Source organism: Helianthus annuus, chromosome 1 (assembly GCF_002127325.2).
Source record: "Helianthus annuus cultivar XRQ/B chromosome 1, HanXRQr2.0-SUNRISE, whole genome shotgun sequence".
Classification (NCBI taxonomy): domain Eukaryota; kingdom Viridiplantae; phylum Streptophyta; class Magnoliopsida; order Asterales; family Asteraceae; genus Helianthus; species Helianthus annuus.
The window spans coordinates 147,639,994-147,665,075 of NC_035433.2; the positions used below are offsets into that span (position 1 = coordinate 147,639,994).

General features: G+C 33.6%; 1 protein-coding gene across 1 annotated transcript; it reads left to right on the forward strand.

Moving 5' to 3' along the window:
* Nucleotides 1-11,498: 11,498 nt before the first annotated feature.
* Nucleotides 11,499-24,773, forward strand: LOC110934141. Its single transcript, XM_022177333.1, has 12 exons — nt 11,499-11,818; nt 17,509-17,668; nt 17,766-17,970; nt 22,711-22,810; nt 22,900-23,027; nt 23,151-23,235; nt 23,331-23,463; nt 23,557-23,756; nt 23,849-23,978; nt 24,114-24,305; nt 24,412-24,480; nt 24,552-24,773. Exons 1-12 carry the CDS (start codon nt 11,499-11,501, stop codon nt 24,771-24,773), a joined length of 1,944 nt encoding a protein of 647 aa, XP_022033025.1.
* The last annotated feature ends 309 nt before the right edge of the window (nt 24,774-25,082 follow it).

Here is a 25,082-nt window from a genome sequence, read left to right on the forward strand (position 1 = left end):
CTAGACCTAGGTTTTCCATCTCCCTGGGGAGCTCCTGTCCTATTTGTAAAGAAGAAGGACGGATCGATGCGGTTGTGCATCGACTATAGAGAACTGAATAAAGTTACCATAAAGAATAGATATCCTTTACCAAGGATCGATGATCTATTCGATCAGCTGCAAGGAGCAAGCTACTTCTCCAAGATCGACTTAAGGTCGGGCTATCATCAACTAAGGGTCAGAGATGAAGATGTACACAAGACTGCATTTAGGACTCGCTATGGTCATTACGAGTTCCTAGTGATGCCTTTTGGGCTCACAAATGCACCGGCTGCGTTCATGGATCTCATGAATCGCGTTTGCAAGCCGTATCTAGATAAATTCGTCATAGTCTTCATCGACGATATCCTTATCTATTCCAAGAATCAAGCTGACCACGAGAAGCACCTCCGTTGCATTCTCGAATTACTACAACGTGAGAAACTCTACGCCAAATTCTCGAAATGTGAATTTTGGCTACGAGAAGTTCAGTTTTTAGGACACGTTGTGAGTGAGCGTGGTATCCAAGTGGATCCCGCTAAGGTAGAGGCAGTTATGAACTGGCAAGAGCCAAAGACGCCTACTGAAATCCGTAGCTTCCTGGGATTAGCAGGATACTACCGGAGATTTATTGAAAATTTTTCAAGGATTGCTGCGCCCTTGACTTCTTTGACCAAGAAGAAAGAAAAGTACATTTGGGGCCCAAAGCAGCAAGAGTCCTTTGAAATACTGAAGCAGAAGCTAAGCAACGCACCTGTGTTGACCTTACCTGAGGGTACAGATGAATTCGTAGTTTACTGCGATGCATCACACACGGGCATGGGGTGTGTGCTTATGCAGAAGGGCAAGGTGATTGCCTATGCTTCAAGGCAATTAAAGGTGCATGAAAAGAATTACACCACCCATGATTTAGAGTTGGGTGTCGTTGTATTTGCACTTAAATTGTGGAGGCACTACCTTTATGGTATTAAATTTGTGATTTATTCTGATCACAAAAGCCTCCAGCACCTGTTCAACCAGAAGGAATTGAACATGAGACAGCGCCGTTGGATGGAAACCCTGAATGATTATGACTGCGAAATCAGGTACCATCCCGGCAAGGCGAATGTAGTCGCCGATGCTTTGAGCAGGAAGGAAAGGGTAAAACCCATTCGAATCAATGCCAAGAGCATTGAAGTTAAAAATAATTTGATTGAAAGGATTTTGGCTGCACAGCGAGAGGCTGTGTTGGAAGCTAATTATCCTAATGAAAAGCTGGGAGTAACTGAAGAGCAGTTGACTCTTAGCAAGGATGGAATTCTTAGGCTGAACGGACGTATATGGGTTCCGATTTATGGAGGACTACGAGATGTTGTTCTCCAGGAAGCCCATAGTTCCAAATACTCAGTCCATCCGGGTGCAGATAAAATGTACCAAGACTTAAAGGCAAATTATTGGTGGATAGGCTTGAAAAAGTCTGTAGCCGCCCATGTAGCAAAGTGCTTGACTTGTGCTCAAGTCAAAGCCGAGCACCAAAAGCCGTCTGGCTTGCTACAACAGCCTGAACTTCCCGAGTGGAAGTGGGAATGCGTAACTATGGACTTCATAACCAAGTTACCCAAAACCAGGAAAGGAAACGATACAATATGGGTCATAGTCGATAGGCTGACTAAATCGGCTCATTTTCTACCCATCAAGGAGACGTATAGCTCCGATATGTTAGCCCAACTTTATGTTGATAAGATTGTAGCCTTACACGGCATACCTGTGTCTATTATCTCCGACAGGGATACTAGATACACATCTCATTTCTGGAAAAGTTTCCAGCAATCTTTGGGCACGCGTTTAAACTTTAGTACGGCTTACCATCCACAGACGGACGGTCAAAGTGAGCGTACTATCCAAACGCTAGAAGACATGCTTCGTGCATGTGCAATCGATTTAGGTGGTAACTGGGATAAGAACCTACCCCTGATCGAATTCTCCTACAATAATAGCTACCACACCAGCATAAAGGCTGCGCCTTTTGAGGCATTATATGGTAGGAAATGCAGATCGCCTGTTTGTTGGGCGGAAGTAGGAGAGGTCCAATTATCAGGACCAGAGATTGTTTTCCAGACAACGGACAAGATTGTCCAGATCCGGGAACGTCTCAAGGCTGCCCGCGATAGGCAGAAGAGCTACGCTGATCCAAAGCGTAAGGATTTTCACTTCGAAGTGGGTGAAAAGGTATTACTTAAGGTGTCACCCTGGAAGGGGTGATGCGTTTCGGCAAGAAAGGCAAACTGAGTCCGAGATACATAGGACCTTTTGAGGTCATTGAACGGGTCGGATCAGTTGCCTATAAACTAAACTTGCCTGAAGAGCTCAATGGAATTCACAATGTGTTCCACATCTGCAATCTCAAAAAGTGCTTCGCCGACGAATCGTTGGTGATTCCACACACAGATGTGCATATAGATGAGAGCTTAAAGTTTATAGAAAAACCCTTGTCGATTGAAGATCGACAGGTGAAGAAGCTTCGCAGAAAGCACGTACCGATTGTAAAAGTCAAATGGGATGCTCGTAGAGGTCCTGAATATACGTGGGAAGTCGAAGCTACAATGAAAGAAAAATACCCCTATTTATTTGAGTAAATCTCGGGTCGAGATTTATTTTAAGGGGGTGAGGATGTAACACCTCGAATTTTTGTGTCCAATGATGTGTTAACACGTGTCATTTGTTTACACGTGGCATCTATAATAAATAAAGGACTAATTTTGACAAACCTTGAAAGTATATAAATTCGAGGGTTATAAATGTCAACAAGGGTAAATATACTGTATAGTATCCCTAAATAATGCTTAAAGCTTCAATCGAATAAATTATAGATCGTACAAAAATAAAACGCGGAAGAAAGTGAGAGATTACAAACTACAGGGGTTAACTGTGTCAACATGTTTAATAATACCTCTGAGTGACCCTTTAACGTTCCAAAGACTTTGTAACGGTATTATACCCTCACTAAAATAATATAAATGAATTTCGCGAAGTTTCGATATGAAACGAGAAAGTTACGATCGAATTCGTAGAAGAAGGGTTAAAAGCGTCAACAGTGAAAGTTAAGGATTTCCAATATAATTAATAAATAAACCGGGGACTTAATAATGCGGGTAATTAACACGAGGCCCCTATCGGTAAATAACCGAGGGCCAAACCGCAAAGTTACCCCTTCAAACCCGAAAGGTCAGGTAAATCATTACGAAAGATCTCGTTATTAATGGTCGGATTCTGTAATCATTACAAAAAGATTTAAAAATCCTGATTTCTTAACCTTAGGCGACCCGCGTGAAGGTTAAGGATTAGTTGAGGCGGGTCGCGAGCCTCCTCACTAATTCGCCTGATTTCTTCACCTTTAGGCGACCCGCATTAAAAAGCATGGGAACTCCCATGCGGGCCGCGTAAAGTGCCCAGATGCAGAATTGTAGTAACTACTTGGCTTTTGGACCATTTGAACGATCAAACCTTAATCAAAGAGGCATGGGCACCCTACAATTGACCCATATCACTCAGGGGACATCTACCCATCATCATGATCAGTAGTAGCATGTTGTGTAATGATTTTAGGCCTTGTTCTTGGCTATAAATAGCACCATTGTGCTCATAACATTCACAACATCAAAACTCACTCATCTGATCATTCCAAGAGCTCTAAAGCTTTCCCCTGTGTTCTTAAGTCTTCTCTTAAGCTTCTGTAAGTAATTCAACCTCTGTGGTTCCACATTTGCTTAGTATTTAGCTAAAAACCAAACCGTCGTAACTACGGTTTGACTTTACGATAAATCAGTAATGGTTCAGTCTTATGACGAATCAAAAGTGGTTATGAGTTGGTATTTATGTGGGTATTAAACCTCTAAAATGGTTCCCCCTGATCACCACTCTAACTATGTCAAATGTCGAGTCAAACGTGCGGTTAAAAAGTCAACAGAAAGCTATTTTGGCGATTTATGCATAATCTGTAATGTATATGTTATGGAACCTGTTTTGACAATCATAAAACATGATAATAAGTATATAAACCTGTTTGCGCTCGTTTGAATCGATCATTTACTATATTGAACCGGTTCGGAGCCGAAAGTCGCAAAAGTTTGACTTTTGCTTTGACTTCAGTTCTGACCCGTTTTAGTGAGGTATGAATATACCTTAGGACTCTCTTAGGACCAGGTCACATGTTGGTATAAGCCTCTGTGGTCGGTTCATGAGTTATCCGAGTCTTTAGCACATTTCCGTCATTCGCCTAAAAAGTTGACCGTAACGGCCTTTTAAAATTAAAACGAGTATTCCGGACACGTGAACGGACCAAAACCTTGCTTATTAAATTATAAGCATGTCCTTAAAGTTTCACGTCAATCCGAGGTCTAGAATGAGAGTTATGCTAAAAGGCGCACTTTTAAGAAAGTTTTGTAATTAACGGCGCAATTAGCATAACGCCCATCTAACCCAAGTTTTCGTCACCAAAACTTTTACCCACTGTGGTAAAATAATATTTTGGAAATTTTAAAGATTTTTAATAATTTTTACCTTGCTCATAACCTGCGGTTATGGCTACGGTTCGGTTAATACCGAATATGCCCTTTTTGGCCAAAACGGGAGTTCTACAAGGTCTTTTGACCCGATTCCAGTGGTCACTGATTTTAAATAATAAATAAAGTATTTTAAGCTTTATAAGCTGTTCGGGAAACTCAGATTTCCTGTAGAACTCGAAAAGCCTTTTTAAAGTCTTTAAAATGACCGAAAAGCCCCTACGGGGCATAATCTAAACTTAAACTCGTTACGGGCATTACGGAAGGTATCCTACTGATACCAAAATACTTTTAAGGCATATTGACTTAGGAAATAAGCGTACGACTCTTATGATTAACCGTTTCGCCTATTTGCGCACACGGTACGGCTCATGGAACTAGTTTTCGTGCAATAGCCGATATGGGTCAAATTATATCATTTGAACCCCAAAATCCAGAGTATGAACTATAAACCCATATAAAACAAGTCTCTGAACTTGTTGGGTCCAAATCATACTCCATTCTCGGTTTTCGCCTTTTCGTGCGAATTAACCATATTTATATATATCAGAACCAACCGGTCTAGGCTACGGCCATTATAACGACCCGTTAGGATTCTAAGAGGTTAATTAAAACCTTCGTTCCAGATTAGGAGCCCCAGTAAAAGCTATCGGTGACTTGATCTTAATTAAGGATTTATACTTGCAAAGGTAAATACTTTTGACTTATTTCCCCTATATGGGCTTGGGTTACGGTATATTAATACCGCTTGATTGAGCATTATATTCATCCATCGCTTAGGTGGATAATTAAATAATATGATCGGCTCATTTAAACAGTTTTGTTGCTTAAAAGCCTTTGGGGGGTTTAATGACCGTTGTCCCGGATATCCTCGGCATCATTTTACGAAATGGCCACGACCATCGACATCCCGGTGTAGGCGTACACCCGGTATAAAGTGTCGACATTAAAACTAAAAGACGTAGCCGTTGGTTTCTGTACTACGGTTTTACGCGAACGTGGTGTGTCTATAAATCTTTAACCCGGCACGACCCGGGCTACTGAACGCATAAAAGAACATGTAAAACGTTCACAAGATCATTATGAAATTTCCCAAGTTATAAAAGAGTTTGTGCCTTGTGCATTCAAATCAATTTTAATAAACATTTTCAAATGTGTCAGTTGAATGTATTTACTAGTGTAAACTGACGTATTTTCCCCAAAAAGATTAAGTGCAGGTACCTAAACGTAATTGGCTGGTATTAGCTCCCTAGCGTCGGGATAAGCCTCGCAAGCTTGATTGCAGTATCTGATGGAACAATACCTTACTTTTACTTACGATCCACTGTGGATATATTCAACCCCTGTAATACATTTTGATATTACAATCAGAGGTTGAAATTTATATACTTATCTTATGCTTCCGCTGTGCATTATATAATTGTGTGGTTTGACTATATTGTTGCCAACATCGTCACGGTAATCCCCCACCGGGCCCACCGGTGAGACACGTGGAAATCGGGGTGTGACATTCAAATTCTAATTCCTATACAAATTCCAATTCCAATTCCAAATCATTCCGCGAACCAAACGCGCCCATAGACATACTTGTGATAATTTTCTAGAATCTTATCTATTATTCTTGTTAATTTAATCATGATATATTATTTAAAAATAATATATGTATCTATATCTATATCTATACTATATAATAAAAGAAGCCATTTAATGGACACTTGTTATCATATTAAGCTATGTTATTATTTTCCAGCGAATGGATAATTATTATTTTGCTGAATCTCTTCTAATTATTTATAGATAACCCTTATACTAAATATTATTTAGTTTAAATTTAATGTATATTTCTCATTTATAATATTATTTATTATTTAATTTTTTTATATCATATTATTTTCATTGTTTATATTACCTAACATGTCATTTAAGAGCTACAATTGTCATTTTCCTTTTACCTAAATTATTACCTCTTTTTGAGAGACAACTACTTCTTATTTGTAATATACAAATTTACTCTTTTTTTTTTGAATGATGTACTTATCTCTGATTAACTTTAAACTTTTACCATAATATATATAATGCTAGACATAAAATTCAAACCAAATTACAACTATAAAATCATTGATTTTACTAACAATAACAAAGTCTTATTTTTTAAATAATTCAATAAAAATATAACTAAAAACATATGCCATTATAATATAGTTAACCGATTTATCATCATACAACATCACAACTATTCAATCATTTTATTTTTTATTTTATATTAACTACATAAATAAAAATTAATATTAAATTTTATCCTACTTTAAATGTCAAATAGAATACTTCTATTTTTCTAATAAAATATTTTCTTTAAATTTAAATTGGTAATTTAAGATTTTTTTTTAAATAAACAATTATTTATCACCAAAATCTGGCTTTGTATTAATATTTTATTTATTTTTATTTTCATTATTAAAATAAATATTATATCGATTTTATTACATAATTTTTAAACAAATTTTATATAACTTTTAATATTACTTTATATATAAAATAGATTTATTACGGGTTTTTTTAAATATAATTTATATTTTATCACACAAATGATTTCTTATTTCTCGAATAAAATGTCTGACCACTATATCTTCTTTTCAATAATTATCTCCGCAATCACCATATCTATTGTGTACCGATTATATCCGTTAGTTTTTTAAATATTTTTTTTAATATTTGGTATATAAAATCATATTTACTCAACTCGTGTAATACACTGGGGGTTTTAAAGATATAACTTTTTTACTATTTGGTAAACAATATTACATTTATTCAACCCGTGTAATACACATGGTTTTAACGATATAATTTTCTTATTATTTCGTATATAAAATTGCATTTATAACTCGTACAGTAGATATGGTTCATATAGATATAACTTTTTATTATTTAATATATCAAAATAACATTTATTCAACCCGTGCAACAAATAAGGTTTTAAAGATATATTGTTTTATTATTTAGTATATAAAATTCATTTATTCATTCAACCCGTGTAATACACAGGGTTATAACCTAATTTAATATAAATCTTGCTATACATTCTAAACCGTATGGATAATTGAAAATATTTAGAAAATTATAATTAAATCATAAAAACGTTACTTGATTATAAACTATATTATCTGAATTATATATTTATGTTAAATATATATGTCATACAAAGTATATATAAAACTAAGTCATATTGTATTACTCTATGTAATCTGTTTTAGAGAGTTCTAGACAGATTAAATTCATGATATATTTTAGGATAAATTACATTTTTCGCCCTTTATGTTGGTAGCGAGTTGCAATAGATAACCTTTAACTTTAATAATTACAGTCACAGTCCTTTATTTGAAAAACTCATTACACTCTACGTCCTTTAGTCCTAACTAAGTTATAATTTTCTGTTAAATATAGCATGTGCATTGCACATGAGGGTACTTTAGTCATTTTACAAGTATCTCTAAAATAAATATAAAAACTCCAGCTCTTCCACAAATGAAAACCCAGTCACCTTCTTCTTTCTTCTCCATTTAACCAACTCACCATCACACCACACCATCACCTCCTGTCGCCACATCACTACCACCATCATACCATCCCGTCGCAACCACTACACACCGCCACCACCGCCATTATCGTCTCCCCCCCCCTCCCCAATCTGAACCTAGCTTGGGTCCATACGTCCCTCCATCCATCACTCACCTCTGCCACTCCTCACTGTCGTCTTCGCCGTCGTAATCTCCGACCAATCTATCCTCTTTCTCTGAACTCGGTTCGTGCATTTTCATTATTTCCACACACGAACTTTCAGATCTATATAAAAGTTCTTCAATCATCGATTTCTGTGCCCGAGGTTACTTTTTTGCCTTTTGAATTTCAAAATCATGGACCAATTTGAATGTCGGAGTCACCGAGCATAGATCTGTGTGAAGTTTCTGCAGTTCTCGATTTCTGTGCCTAGGTTACTGTATTGCGTATTTCAAATTTGTTGAGCAATTAATGTGACATTTCTGTAATGGATGTTGAAAATCGTTGAGAAATTTGAATGTCTGGGCCACCTAGAGTCGTGAATTCAGTAATGGATGTTGCTGAATCGGAATCACGACCGGTGCTAGGGTCTGCGAGGAACGTACGGACCCAACTACTATGGGTTCAGATTTGGGGTGTAGTGGTTGTGACGGGGTGGTGTGAGGGTGGGTAGTTGTGTGGTGCCAGGTGGTGATGGTGTGGTGGTGGTGGTAATGGTGTGGTAAGTGGAGAAGAAGGAAGAAGGGATGTGGGTCATCAGGCTTTGTGGGAGAGAAAGGGATTTTTTCAAATATATATATTTTTTTTGTTAAAGATAGTTGTAAAATGACTAGAGTATCCTCATGTGCAATGCACATGCCATATTTAACTAAAAATTATAACCTGGTTAAGGCTAAAGGACGTAGAGTGTAATGAGTTTTCCAAATAAAGGATTATGACTGTAATTATTGAAGTTAAAGGTCATCCATTACAACTCGCTACCAATATAAAGAACGAAAAGTGTAATTTATCCTATATTTTAGGTCTATATAATCTATTAACAAAGAGATTATTAGAGTTCGATATCCTTATTTTATTTTGGACAATGTATATTTTTTTTTTAAATGAAAGAACACGTGTTAGTCGAGAAGGAGAAAAGAGATAAAAAAAAGTATTAATATGAAAAAAGTTGACACTGACACATATTCTTGGTCAACGGAAAGCTCGCGAGGAACGCACATGGCTACTTTATTATGAATTTTAGATCCAATCGCATAATCCATGAATTGGAGACAATTCTTATTAATATGAACTAAACAACTTTTAAAAAGATATTATTCCAGGTTTTGTGGTATAGAAAATATCTTGATAGCTGTATTTATGTTAAATAAAAAGATCACATATCTTGATATTCCAGGTTTTGTGGTATAAAAATATCTTGATAGCTGTATTTATGTTAAATAAAAAGATCACAGTGGTTGGGTCCTCAAATATTTTTCTACATTCAAATGTTAAATTCGTATGTTCACATTCAAATGTTAAATTCGTATCTCACTGGTTAGGTTTTTTTTTTTTTTTTATTCAATCATTTATGAGTCTTTTTGTTCAATTTATGTGGTTTGAGGAGGCACGATGATTAGAATTTTTGTACGGTTCTGGATTATCCGAAACGAAAGGGCAATTCTGACGGATTCAAGGCGCTTGAATTGTTTCCGGTCAAGGCGGAACCCATCAATTTATTCTGATTGTTGTAAAGGCATTTTTTACTGCATTTTGTTTTGTTCATCGTAGTATGCTCTAATTATTGAGATAGTTGTAATTAGACAGAACGCAAGACTGTTACTTTACTGTAGTGAAGTTACGTGGTGTTTGGGTTAGCTTATTTTGAAGCAACTTATGACTTATTAACTTATAAAAGTTAATAAGTTGTTTTTGTAGTGTTTGGATCAACTTATTTAAGAAGATTTTGTGTGTTGAGAAGTTATTTTTGAGAAGTTAGAATTTCTAACTTCTCACTTATGACTTATACAAGTCAATAAGTCCTTATTGAGAAGGAATCACAAACACCCCCTTAATCTAGAAGTGGGGTGAAGGTATAAGAGAAATAGGTAGTGTTTTGTACCTTTTATGTTTTAATTTTGAGTAAATTACACTTTTCGTCCTTTATGTTTGTATTGCATTGCAATGGATGCCCATTAACTTCAATAATTACAGTCACAATCATTTATTTGAAAAACTCATTACACTACACGTCCTTTACCATTAACCAGGTTAAAAATTTTAGTCAAGTATGGCATGTGCTTTACACATGAGGGTAGGTTAGTAATTTAACAATCAAATCCCCTCCATAGGTAAAAACTTTTACCGTAAAATCCCCTTAGTTAACATCAAGCAATGCTACTGCTCTCTTCTCATGGTGCTTCATTTCATAATCCAACTTTATTCCTGGAATCAGTTTAACCTAAATCACGATCACCAATGAGTCACTATTATCTATATATTGATGAATTTTTTATGAACATAAATGAAATTTATTCCAACTGTGCGAGGACCGGTGAGTTGCATCTTCTGGACTTTAAAGGTCACGCTGACCAAATCACATGTGGTGCTGACATTGGCACCATACAGGAGGCTGCTACTTTTAAACGAACGGCTTCAGAACTTAAAGCCACCACTAAAATCCCCTAAATCCATCGCCATATACCAATCCCCCAAATCCAACCGCCATCACCACCACCACTGAATCCCCCAAATCCGGCCACCACCACTAAATCTGACCTAAATCCAAATCTAATGGGCTTTGAGGGTCACAGGAGATTGAAGACGACCTGTTGTGGGTGCGACAGTGGTGGGTTCTTTCGAGGATCTGAAGGGCAGTCATTTTCTAGTGAGAAGAAACCACGGCCATGCCACGTTGTCGGGCGTTTTCGAGGATCTGATGGGCGGCAATGGTGGGGTTCTTTCAAGGACATGCGTAACACCACCGCCATGGCACGTTGTCGCCGTGGCTCTGCCACCAAGTGTGGTGACCGGCTGTTTTCTAGAGAGAGACATAAGAGAGAAAAGAGAGGAAGGAGATAATATTTTGGATTGTCTTGCTGTAAAAATGAGAGGAATAAGAAATTATGTTTTAAATATACTTGTAAAATTACTAACCTACCCTCATGTGCAAAGCACATGTCATACTTAATTGAAATTTCTAACATGGTTAGTGCTAAAGGATGTACAATGTATTGAGTTTTCCAAATAAAGGATTGTGACCGTAATTATTGAAGTCAAAAGGCATCCATTGCAATTGAATACAAACATAAAGGACGAAAAGTGTAATTTACCCTTTAATTTTTTGTCCATTTATTGTTTCGGGCTGTCTTTGGCTCTTGATTTTCCTTTTTTTGTCGTTCTTAGATGAGATTAATGTTTAAAGTATATGGTGAAGAGAATAAAAGTAGTGGCAGCTCAGATGTTAGAAAATTAGTTGATAATGTAAGTGATGTTCATCTTACTGTCTTTTTTGTTCATAAGTTTTGCACATCTGATCCAATTTTCATTGGCTTAGTTTCAATTATAACTGCAGTTCATACCAATAATCACGCTAATCTGATCAAGGCTATAAGCTCCAAAAACATGGCTTCAAAAGGAATCAGGGTGGCTGCTAACTACAATTCACTATATTTCAGTGAAGGTTCATCCGAATCTGCTTATCTTGTTATTGGCCCATGCTTTTGGTGAGAGGCTCTGATACATGTCTATGTAATGGTACACGATTGATATGTAAAGGTTTTCAGCGCAAGGTTATTGATTCAGAAATAAGAAATAGGTATCGGTCAACATGCAGGAAAAAGAGTCTTTTTTGCCAAGAATCCCTTTATGTCTTTCTGAACCCATTTAGACTAAAAAGAAAACAGTTTCCCATTCGACTTAGTATTTCCTTTACAATTAATAAAGCTCAAGGTCAACAATTCTGCACGTTGGTGTTTATATTCCGGATTCGGTATTTTCACATGGATAACTTTATGTGGTGTTATTAAGTGAGATATCATGCCAAAGTACGAAGGTTTTAGTATATCCCGCCAAAGACTTTAAACGATAAGGGTATACACGTCAAAGGATGTCTACCAGGAGGCGTTACGTGATGAATGAATCATATGTGTATCAACAATAATCATACTTTTTTTTAATATTTCATATCTTAAGTTTTTATGTTTTAGATACATTTTGATGCCTATATTTTGCATAGCGATATCTGTTTTTCTTCATCGTTTAACAACATACTTAGTTATTCATTTTTGTCTTTTGTAAAGTAGAAATCTATTATGGATGACACGAAAAAGACATCTCAGAGATAAGTAGGGATGGCAAAAATATCTGAGCCCGATGGGTATACTCGAAACCCGACACAAATGGGACGGGTATACCCGATACCCGATAGGTATTGGGTCGGTATGGGATTAGTTTTAAAAATTTTCGCGGGTATGGGTCGGGTATGGGATTAGGTGATACCCGACCCGATTACCTCAAACCACATACCCATTTACCCGAACTATATACCCGATTTTTTTACCTTATATTTTTATTTTCTATTAACCCTTATCTATTGGTGATTTATTTTACTATGTTCATAATGTGAAAAAATGAATTTTCTTTTAGTATATGCATTTAATGGTAGTATTTATATTTTGTATGTTGTGAAGTATATACGTGGAAGTGTATAAGTATTATAAAGTTATTATTAATTTATGATAAAACTTATATATGTATAATATACATTTTTAATTTATAATAGTCTATTATATATAATAAATGAAAGTGATTTGGGCCACGTGTCAATAGATGAGGGCATCGTTTTTCCTCTTTTCCCGCCCAACAGTACCACTGCCTTCTTTTATTTATATCCTCCCTCATTTATTCATTTAGGGCTTCCCATTTTCTCTCTCCCTCTGCTCTGCTCTATTCCGATCGATGTTTAGATCCTATTTCTCTCTGATGTTCATCCTTCTCCTTCTTCACATTTTCATCTCCTCAACAACGTACGACAGAGGTTACTTCTATTGGATACTCCTGCGTTTGAAACCCTAAATCATGTACCGTCGAGTGGTTGAAGAAGAGAATAATCATGTAAGATCTATTTTTTTCATTGAGAAATTTTATTTCGTTTTATCTATTTTCTCATACTGAACACGATGAACCCTTTTGTACCCTCAGAAGAAGCAGATCTCCTAGGGTTTCTTATCGTACTCGATGAACCCTTTTGTACAAGCTCCTCTTAATCGGTGACACTGGTATGTTCTCATAATCTTTTTATTGTTGTATATATCTGAAATTTATGAATAACTCTGTTTGTAGCTTTTGATTTTGTCTTCTTTGTTGTATCATGTGATTACGAGTAGACTGATTTTGATATGTTTGTAGTTTATGCCTTTCACAAGCTTTTTTGTTGATTTATTCACCCATGTTAGTAATTTTTTATGCTCCTATGTTTCTTGATCCTCTGTTTTTATTTCAACTTTCATACTATTATTCTAGCAATCTAAGCAGAATATATAGATTTTATATTTATTTTTTTTATTATTATTATTTTATAGAGTTTGTTGATTAGAAGCAACCTCTGCCGGACGATTGTTGAGGAGATGGAAATGTGAAAGGTGATACCGGGTCTGTTGAAGGTGCTTTTGTCATGGACATCAAAGTGATTGCAGAACACCAAGGTAACTTCAATTGGTGTGATTTATTTTTTGGTATTTGTAACATTTTGATTTACCGTTTATTGATGCATTGATTCATTTGTAATCACTGCATGTTGATCCACAATAAGCACTGCCCAGCTAAGTTTCCTATAATGACAGTGGTTATAACAAGTTAATAAGGCAAAACACTGATCTGCCTACAACTGTTGGATATAACGATGGTTGTACACAAAGTTTGATGAACATCATACACTGTTCAATTACCAAACCACTGATCAAGACCAAAGTCCTATTGAAGACAAGCACTGATGAACCAAAGGCCTGATCAACCAAAGGTGAAACACTGTTCAACAACAACAGTGGTTCAGCATCAACATTAGTTATTCTATCTTTGTTTATGTTAACAGTGTTTATATGTAACAGTGTTTTTCACATCAGTGTTTTATAGTCTGTTAGGTTGTTAGATGTCATCACCTCAGTGTTTTATATGTAACAATTTTTATGACATCAGTGTTTATATATGACAGTGTTTATCATAACAGTGTTTATATGTAACAGTATTTATCACATCACTTCAGTGGTTTGATCTGTAATATAAATTGAACAATTGTTTCATCTTTATACTAATAAATAAAAATCAAGTACACTTGGATGATTATTAAGATCCTCATCTTGATTGTTTGGGTATAGTATTCTTGATATTGGTTCAAACATTTGATTGTTGACATCCATTGATATTGACCATCAGCGGTTTCCCTAAAAAAAGTCATTACTCACATTTTTACTATTGATGTTGTTAATTAGTGGTAGATTGAAATTATCAAATGAAAACTAGAATTACAATCAAATTTCCATTTTACCTAATCATTACATTCCAATGACATAAGTGTTCCTCTAACATTGTTTTCATGATAAAATTTAAAGTTAAATAAAAAAAAATCTTGATAACTATTTGTTGCAAATCAAATCAGTAATTAATGCTAATTTCTTGAGCTTTGAACATTTAATTAAGCAAAATGTGAATTTCAAATTGACGGTTATTATATCTTAATTAAAGTTAAAATAAAATTTAGAAAAGTCATTATGACAATTGATTTCAAATCAAGTCAGTAATTACTGATAATATCAGTAATTTTGAAATTCAAAATATGCAAATTGGTAATTTAAAATTGTCGTTCTCTCTCTTTTTTTTCCTACTTTGCATATCATTTCTAATTTTTAATTATTTTAATAAAACAGCATATAAGGATATACAATACTTACCTTTGAAATTACATCTGAAATTTATGACGTCCAACAACAGTGTCCAACAACAATAGTGGTTCAGCATCAACATTAGTTATTCTATCTTTGTTTATGTTAACAGTGTTTATATGTAACAGTGTTTTTCACATCAGTGTTTTATAGTCTGTTAGGTTATTAGATGTCATCACCTCAGTGTTTTATATGTAATAATTTTTATGGCATCAGTATTTATATGTAACAGTGTTTATCACAACAGTGTTTATATGTAACAGGATTTATCACATCACTTCAGTGGTTTGATCTATACTATAAATTGAACAGTTGTTTCATCTTTATACTAATAAATAAAAATCAAGTACACTTGGATGATTATTAAGCTCCTCATCTTGATTGTTTGGTCATAGTATTCTTGAAATTGGTTCAAACATTTGATTGTTAAAAGTTATCGACTGCTGAAATACAACATCTGTTTCTTCATTCTCCGTGTTGACCACTGACTGACCAAACATCAGTGTTTCAAAAACTGTTGGGTATCCACTGATAGGAAAAAAATATCCACTGCTCACTTTTTTATTGTTGACATCCACTGATATTGACCATTAGCGGTTTCCATAAAAAACAGTCACTGCTCACATTTTTATTATTGATGTTGTTAATTAGTGATATATTAAAATTATTAAATGAAAACAAGAATTACAATCAAATTACCATTTTACCTAATCGTTACATTCCAATGACATAAGAGTTCGCTCAACATTGTTTTCATGATAAAATTTAAAGTTAAATTAAAAAATAAAAAAAATTCTTGATGACTATTTGTTGCAAACTAAATCAGATAAAAAAATTCTTGATGACTATTTGTTGCAAATCAAATCAATAATAAATGCTAATTTCTTGAGCTTTGGACATTTAAATTAATCAAAATGTGAATTTCAAATTGACGGTTATTATCTGTTAATTAAAGTTAAAATAAAATTTTGAAAAGTCATTATGACAATTGCTTTCAAATCAAGTCAGTAATTACTGATAATATCAATAATTTTGAAATTCAAAATATGCAAAATGGTAATTTAAAATTGTCGTTCTCTCTCTTTTTTTTCCTACTTTGCATATCATTTCTAATATTTAATTACTTTAATAAAGCAGCATATAAGGATATACACTACTTACCTTTGAAATTACATCTGAAATTTATGACGTCCAACAACAGTGTCCAACAACAACAGTGATTCAGCATCAACATTAGTTATTCTATCTTTGTTTATGTTAACAGTGTTTATATGTAACTGTGTTTTTCACATCAGTGTTTTATAGTCTGTTAGGTTGTTAGATGTTATCACCTCAGTGTTTTATATGTAACAATTTTTATGGCATCAGTGTTTATATGCAACAGTGTTTATCACAACAGTGTTTAGATGTAACAGTATTTATCACATCACTTCAGTGGTTTGATCTGTACTATAAATTGAACAGTTGTTTCATCTTTATACTAATAAATAAAAATCAAATACACTTGGATGATTATTAAGCTCCTCATCTTGATTGTTTAGGTATAGTATTCTTGAAATTGGTTCAAACATTTGATTGTTAAAAGTTATCCACTGCTGAAATACAACCTCTGTTTCTTCAATCTCCGTGTTGACCACTGACTGACCAAACATCAGTGTTTCCAAATCTGTTGAGTATCCACTGATAGGAAAAAATAGCCACTGCTCACTTTTTTATTGTTGACATCCACTGATATTGACCATCTGCGGTTTCCTTAAAAAACAGTCACTTCTCACATTTTTATTATTGATGTTGTTAATTAGTGATAGATTGAAATTATCAAATGAAAACTAGAATTACAATCAAATTACCATTTTACCTAATCGTTACATTCCAATGACATAAGGTTCCTCCAACATTGTTTCCATGATAAAATTTAAAGTTAAATTAAAAAATAAAAAAAAATTCTTGATAACTATTTGTTGCAAATCAAATCAGATAAAAAAAATTCTTGATAACTATTTGTTGCAAATCAAATCAATAATTAATGCTAATTTCTTGAGCTTTGTACATTTGAATTAAGCAAAATGTGAATTTCAAATTGACGGTTATTATATCTTAATTAAAGTCAAAATAAAATTTAGAAAATTCATTATGACAATTGCTTTCAAATCAAGTCAGTAATTACTAATAATATCAGTAATTTTGAAATTCAAAATATGCAAAATGGTAATTTAAAATTGACGTTCTCTCTCTTTTTTTTTTCCTACTTTGCATATTATTTCTAATATTTAATTACTTTAATAAAGCAGAATATAAGACTATTCACTACTTACCTTTGAAATTACATTTGCCACTGCATTCAATTAAATTTTTATTGGAGAATCGGTAAGCTTGAATTCCAACCTTGATATTTTTTTAAGAACATCCATGCTTATTGTATTATCATATTATGTTTAGAAATAGTTATATTTTGCTTATTCTTTTTTTATGTACAGTCTTCAAATGGAGGTTGCAAAGATTAGCATGCTTAACGATCTTAATACATTCTCAAACAACTATTCGATTAGAGTGAAGATTGTTAACATTTCGAAGAAGATGATGAATGATAACAAAAATGAAATATATCGTCTTGATATGATCTTCATGGATGAGATGGTACCGTATATATTTGTCTTATAATTCTTTTGGACATATGAATATCCAAATGTTATATAACACGTTTTTTATTTAATCGGATATTTCATATTCTTAGGGAACTATGATACAAACCAGCTGTCTGCATAAGATTTTAGGAAAATTCAAAGACTTCCTTCAGTTGGATGAATGTCTTCTTATCACCAAACCGTCTCTTGCTACTAATAAGTCCTCTGCTAAGTATACCAAGAGAAATGACAAAATATCACTGTATTTCTATACTTCTGTTGAGAAATGCATTGACTGGTCTGGACTGAAATACCGTTTTAATTTTGTTAACCTCAAGGATGTTGTTAAAAATAAAATTGAAGTTAATACAATTACTAGTGATAATACCCGCGAACATCGCGGTTTTGACAAATTGATATATTTTTTAGGTTTTGACAAAAAAAAAGGAACAAATTTACGTTTATGATGATCATAATAAAATGATACGAATGAATTTATTATGAAAATCTGAAGTTCATAAAGTAAATACAACGAACCAACGTACTATTGATATAAATTAAACGAAAAGATAACAACCACCTCATTGCATTTATATTTGCCATAAATAAATTATGATTATCTAAAAAATAAAGCTTATATATATTGTTAGGCCTTAAGGTTTTAGTATTTCAAAATCGCTCTACCAAATTTTACTCATTCAACATGTATATGTGTAAGCTTAATTATTGAAAATAGTCATTATATGGTATCTCAAAGATACAGTATACGTTTACATCACCTAGACTAATTATGAACCTTTTATACATAATTCATAAGATGAGCGAAATCAAAGAGACATCACAAAACAAACATAATATTGAGAGTTTTTAGTTCATTAAATTAATTAAAGCAATATATTTATGCAGATTCAACAAAAAAAAAAGAAACGAAAAACATATCAATATGGATAGCTTGGAGAATTTGCATATTGCTCCTTCAAAATCAATGAAGTTATTTGTCAATTCTTTTATCAACATATATGGGCATCCTTTGCTGCTGAATCATGCACCAATAGCGAATCAACAATCTGTAACATGACTTTCAAAGTCAAACATAACACTTTCTAAATTCAAAATTCTCTTTTATGGTTTTAATTTTTATTTTGAACGGCAAAAGAACCGGTGGACCACGGGACTTGAACCCGAAAATAGTTATATTTCATGAAGATCAATATAGAATAAAATACATATTTGAAAATACATTTATTCTCTTCAATTTTGAAATTCTAAACTGTTATCTTTGACTAAAAAAAGTAAAAAGTAAGCTCTATTGGGTACACGTAGGTGACCTCTAATGCACAAATAAGTACTTTTAAATTAATGATTTATGTGGCCTTTTAGTTTTTCCTTGATAATTATCATTTTACTTTGAGAACACACAATAGTTGGATGATTAAACTATATTGAATTTCACTCTAAACAAAATCATTTCATTTCAAAACTACCGACTCATTAATATAAGTATATTGAGGAATCTAGAAGAAAGAGATTACCCATTATCAGGATCAATTCCAAATGCTTTCTTGATGTCCATCTTGCAAGATTTTTAATCTACTTTAAACCCAAATGGCACCTCATCATACTCTATCTTCACAAACACAGTTCCATTTTGGAGTTTCCAAGCCAATTTCACTAAAAGTAACAACAAAAGCATCCATATTTTAAATAACTTTTTAGATATTATAACAATATCAAAATGACCAAACCGAATCGACCCAGTTTTAGATGTTAGGACTTTTCAAGGCACCCCCACCAAAACATACCTTACAACCTGTTCTCAAATCTCTCCCAAATACCCCAGTTGTTACAATTAATTCTTGACCTCAAGGAGTCAAGGACATAAAAAAAAATGATATCTTGCACTATTCCTATTCTTTTAGCTCTGACTATATTCAGAATATAACATGAATTTATATATATATATATATATATATATATATATATATATATATATATATATATATATATATATATATATATATATATATATATATATATATAATGATGCATTAACCTACCTGCCTCTGGTTAATCCAACTTTTAATTGCTCTGAATGAATAGTAGATTCCTTCATTAATCCAACTTTGAATGGGCTCATGAGTATTCTTCCATCTGACTTCTAGAAAAGAAAATCTCTCTCTAAGATATTAACCTTTGTAAGTATGAAGTAGCATTTTAATAGCTTTTAAAATAAACAATCACAAACACTCTTACAATTATTTCTCAAAAATTGAAACCCAGTTATAGAAAAAAAAAACCCTTGCCATAAGAGCCAAAGTTCTGCACATAGAAGCTGTATAATATATAAAAGCGTTTAATTTAATACAATTAATTTTACTTTTTGTGTATTATACATCTATTACAAAATTATATACTAATCAAATAACGGATAAATTCAATGATTATAAAGTGCTTATATTGATAAGCACTAAAAAATGATAATAAAACACTACATAATTAAAAATGGAATCAAAGAATCAACAACTACAAATGGAAGTAAACTACATCTGGTATCATCAACTTCCAACCAAAGAATCACTTTGTTGTCCTTCTTGCAGAAAAACAAATACCGGAATCAAATAGAAGAGATGGTGAAGTTTAAAATTTTCGTAATTTGAATCCAAAGTCGACTTAGAACAATCGATACATAGAATCCAAAGTCGACTTAGAACAATCGATACATAGAATCTTATCTAATTTCCAAACAAACAAAATAGGACTTCAAAGGTAACCAGGCTAACGCTGCGCATACCTTTGGTTTTCTCCTTAAAGTTTATGTGGCCACCGACCTCCATAAGCATAAAGCTATAAATAGCAACCTTTGTGGCTAAGTACCTAAACCAGTTGTCAAGGAAATGCTGGAAATTTGAACATTATAAATATGAAAATTAATAGGAATAATAACACAGAACATATCAACGTTTAGTAATTTTGCATAAAAATAAGTATAAGTGCACCTGTAGTTACAACGGGTGTAACATAGTTAGAAGTCCCACAAGTTGTTCGAAGGACGCTGACACCTTGGAGATTTATTGCATAAATCAAACATCACCGTTTAGCAACAGATAATTTTCATGCTGCAAAAGGAAAATAACACTTATTAAAACTGATGATAAATAATTGAAGAGGGACTGCAATGTAAAACAAAGACCCACAAACACCTTCAAATCTCTATAGTACACACCTCTACCATGGCAATACCCTAGGCAATCAATGAGCTGCTAATAATATCTTCTAGGCTCCAAGACCCCTTCTTCTTCCTCTCATCTGGCTCCTTTCTGACCTACACAACCTCTGTCAACCTAGAGCAAGAGAAGCACTTTAATCATTGGTGATCCATCAAATGAGTCAAATATGATAAGGTGGTCATAAGATCCTAAAAAATACCGAACCTGTCATTTATAACCTGCATGCACCTCGTTCCCGTCAAATATGAAGAAAGAAAACAATGATTTGATTATTGTTGGCGAAAAATAACTAAATAAAAGAAGCAAGTTTGGTTTACATGGCTATGGACGTAAACATGAACTCAACCATTTACATGGTTCACAACCTTGTGTACCAGGCTGTATACAGGCTGTATCAACCCCTTCTTTGTGTTTCCTCCATACCGAAAGTTGAAGAACCCTCATAAACCCGTTGGTGAAGGACCAAACCTGAAAGCTATCATCACAAAGATGAAGATACATCAAAACATATTAAAAATCAATGCCAAAAGTATTATCCTAACACCTAATCTTATATTTTAATTGAGCATTGTTCATCATGCAAACAACGATCCATGAAAGAAAATTATAAGTTTATGACAATCGTCCTCTGCAACGACTACGCAACAACTTTAAATAGATATCAAAGCATCCACATCAGATTAACAAATCAATATCCATTTGAATTAGGAAAAGACTATTAGGGGACACCTTGGTTACCTTAACTGAAAACAGATGACCAGTAGTCGTTCGCCAATACCGTGAAGGATTACATCGCCGGAGCAAGTCGTGATGTTGTTAGCCAACGCCGTGAATGATTACATCACCTGAGAAATAGACCTGGTGTCGTACGTGATAGGCGGTGCCGATATTAAAACACTAACACCCAAGACCTGTTTATAGCAATAGTAAAAGGGTTTTCTTACCCTCGAAAGAAGTAATCCTGTTCAGCGAAATTTCTGATTAAATTGTATTAAAAAAATATTGAAATAAGAATCAAACCAAACCTGATGTTCATGAAGATCCTCATTCTAAATGTCATTGTAGGCCATATTGGGTTTGACAAAATTACAATTAGAAATTAATACATAAGATGCATAACTTTTATTTAATCAAAAGATAAGATGTAAACGATGCTTACTAATCTTTCTTGTTCAGATGAGAGAAAGGGGTTTTTGGAGCAAAACCCTAGATCGCGAGTGAAAGATCGAATTCGTGACGAAACTTGTAGCTTTTACAAATTCCTTCAAGAGAGAAGCCATTTGAGTCGGAGCTATGAAATGACAACCGATTAGGAAGCAGAAGAAAGATTCTAGTTATGGAAAAGATGGCATCGTCATTCAGAGGGAAATCAAAACACAAAATAAGTAATCAAGCATGAAGAATCATCAATATATATTGCAAAATTTATGTTGGATCTACAAAGAATATACTCGATTTACCTTATCAGACATTTGAGATTGAGAGAGGAAGCTTGGAGAGGACGCTGCATGTTGGAAACCTAGTACGCGAATGAAAGGAACGGGCTGTTCTTTATATATGGAACGAACAATGAGGACATGGATTGACAATATGGATCCCGTGTCGGGTTTCACTCAAGGGGATTTACAGGATTAGAAAATGGCGGGAAAATAAGAAATAAAGGCTCTAGATGGGGGACATGTGTCCCCTAGGTATGGCTTATATTAGATTGTAAAGATTGGTATGTAAATCACTACATGATATATATGTATTGTTTTGTCTTATTGTTTTTTTTCATGTTATCTCTTTTTAATGTTGTTTTCTTTTAACAATATATTTTTGTTTATAGATTGGATTGGTTATGTGGAAGTATGTTTCAATCTAGAGGATACATCAAAGAAGGATGGGAGCAAGGGGAAGAGACTTAATCTTAGAGTTGAAGATCTTGAGTGAGTTCTTTTTATTAAGTTGTTGCATTTTGACGTTTAAAGCATTACAAGGTTGCTTGATGTTATTATGTTTTATGTTAATATTTTAGAGGCCAAAAGTGTCCGGCTACTTTGTGGGATGGTTTTGCTATTGACATGTTTGCTTACATGAATGATAAGAAACGAGAGAAATATGTTGTTATCCTTTGTCATTTTGGTATGGTCAACCTTTACAAAGGTACAATTTAAAGTTAATTAGTTTAATTTTTTTTATTTAGTAATTTATATTTATATTTATTTATATGTTTTAAATTTGACACAATTTATATTGATGTATATTTGGTTTTATTTTTAAATTCAGGCAAGCGTGGAGTTGCAAATGGGTTTGAGCTTAGCAGACTTTTTATCGACACTGACATTGAAGAGATATCCTCTTTTAGGAAGAGGTATAGTTAGTAATATGCATATAAACATTAAACAGTATTATTTTGTACCTACATTTACTTTTTACGTTTTAATTTGATCACATGAATCTGTTTAGGTATGTAGAGAAAATTTCTGCTTCATCTTCATCAAATGAGCATGTTGGTTCAAACGTTATCTCAAGTGTTGAAGATGAGTTTCTTAATAACCCTGATTTCATGCTTATTGGTTTCCTTGGAACCATATCAACGGTGTGTATTTTCTTATAAGTACTTTACATGCTGAGTTTTTTATAGTCTTTTCTAAGTATTATTATTTTTGTTTAATGTTGATGGACAAAGAAGGTTTTGGTTCTTGGCACAATCACAGCTATATGCACTGATAAACTTTGGTATTACAATGGTTGTAACCACTGTAAGTCAGGTGTGGAGGAAAGATTTGTAACGAAAGAAAATGCGGATAGTTCATTTGATGTTGATCATGCAACATCTTTGGTGTGTACAAATGATAAATGTGAAGGAGTCGACATCTATTCTATTCCGCGGTTTGAGATTACAGTTTTATTTCCTTATACTAAATACTAATATGAACCCCACTTTTGTTATTAGTAATACTAATGTTTTCATTTGTTTTTAGCTTTGATAGGTTCAAGATACCTATTAGGGTGCAAGACTCTTCCGGTACTGTGTCTTTGACACTGTTTGATTTCGAAGCTTACAAGATTCTTAAGAAAACTGCTAAAGAGTTACTTGCAATCCAAGATCATGTAACAAATACATGCATTCAGTTATTTGGCCATGTAGTAAATATAATTTAAAATTAATTTTTATAAAATTGTATGTTCTCAATTATGGAATCATTCTACTCATTGTAATTGATATTAATTTTTATAAAATCATAGGTTGTTGATTCTGGAGAGATACCGAACCCATATCCTGAGATTTTTGACACATTGATTGGAAAGAGGTATGCGTTCATCATAAGTGTTAAAGACTATAACATTGGGCATCAGGTTGAAAACTATGGTATTTCATTGGCCACTAACGATGATGAGATCCTTGCCGCGCTCTGCGCCAAATTCAATCTTAACCAGGTTTAGATTTTCATTTTGTCATTCTTTTCATTTCATAGTCATATCGTTTTGAAATAGATTATACCATTGTGTGTATTTTATGTTATTGTGTATTATGTACTTAAAGCATGAGCAGTCCGAATCGCTGGATGTTCCAGATTCCTGCAGTTTGTCTACTCCTGTTAACCTTATGAAGGTAATATAAGAATTTGGTTATTTGTACTAAATTTTTTGAAAACATTAATACTTATTGTCTTTTTATATCAGGATGAGATGTCATGCTGTGGTGACAATATTACACCTACATCCCAAGCACTTGGAGGCACTAAGAATCCCTCTTCTGATAAAACAAAACGTAATATTCGTGAAGTGTGCGATTTGGATGATGCATTAGGTTGCTCCTCGGCAAAGCGCCGCATCAGTGATGAACTATCTCAGGATGAAGATGCTGGTGTTTCGACGCTTCTGATTCCAAAGAGTGAGAAATAGTTTTTTCTGTATTTTCAAATACATTTACGTGTTGATTTCAGATGTTGTTGCCATGTTGAACTTATGGTTTTCGTTTTGTTGCTTTTGGGTGTTTGGTGTTGTTATGTTTTGGACTGATTGTGTGATTTTGAATTCCTGAAAACTTTTCTGCTTATTATACTGTTATGTTCTAATATTATAAAGAGTATGACCTTTCTTTGCATATTATAATGTATATTGTTAAATAAATATTGAGATGTTCAGTAGTCAATATTTATGTTTAAAACTTATGTGTATGAATAGGACCAACAGTTTAGAGAAAAATGCCCG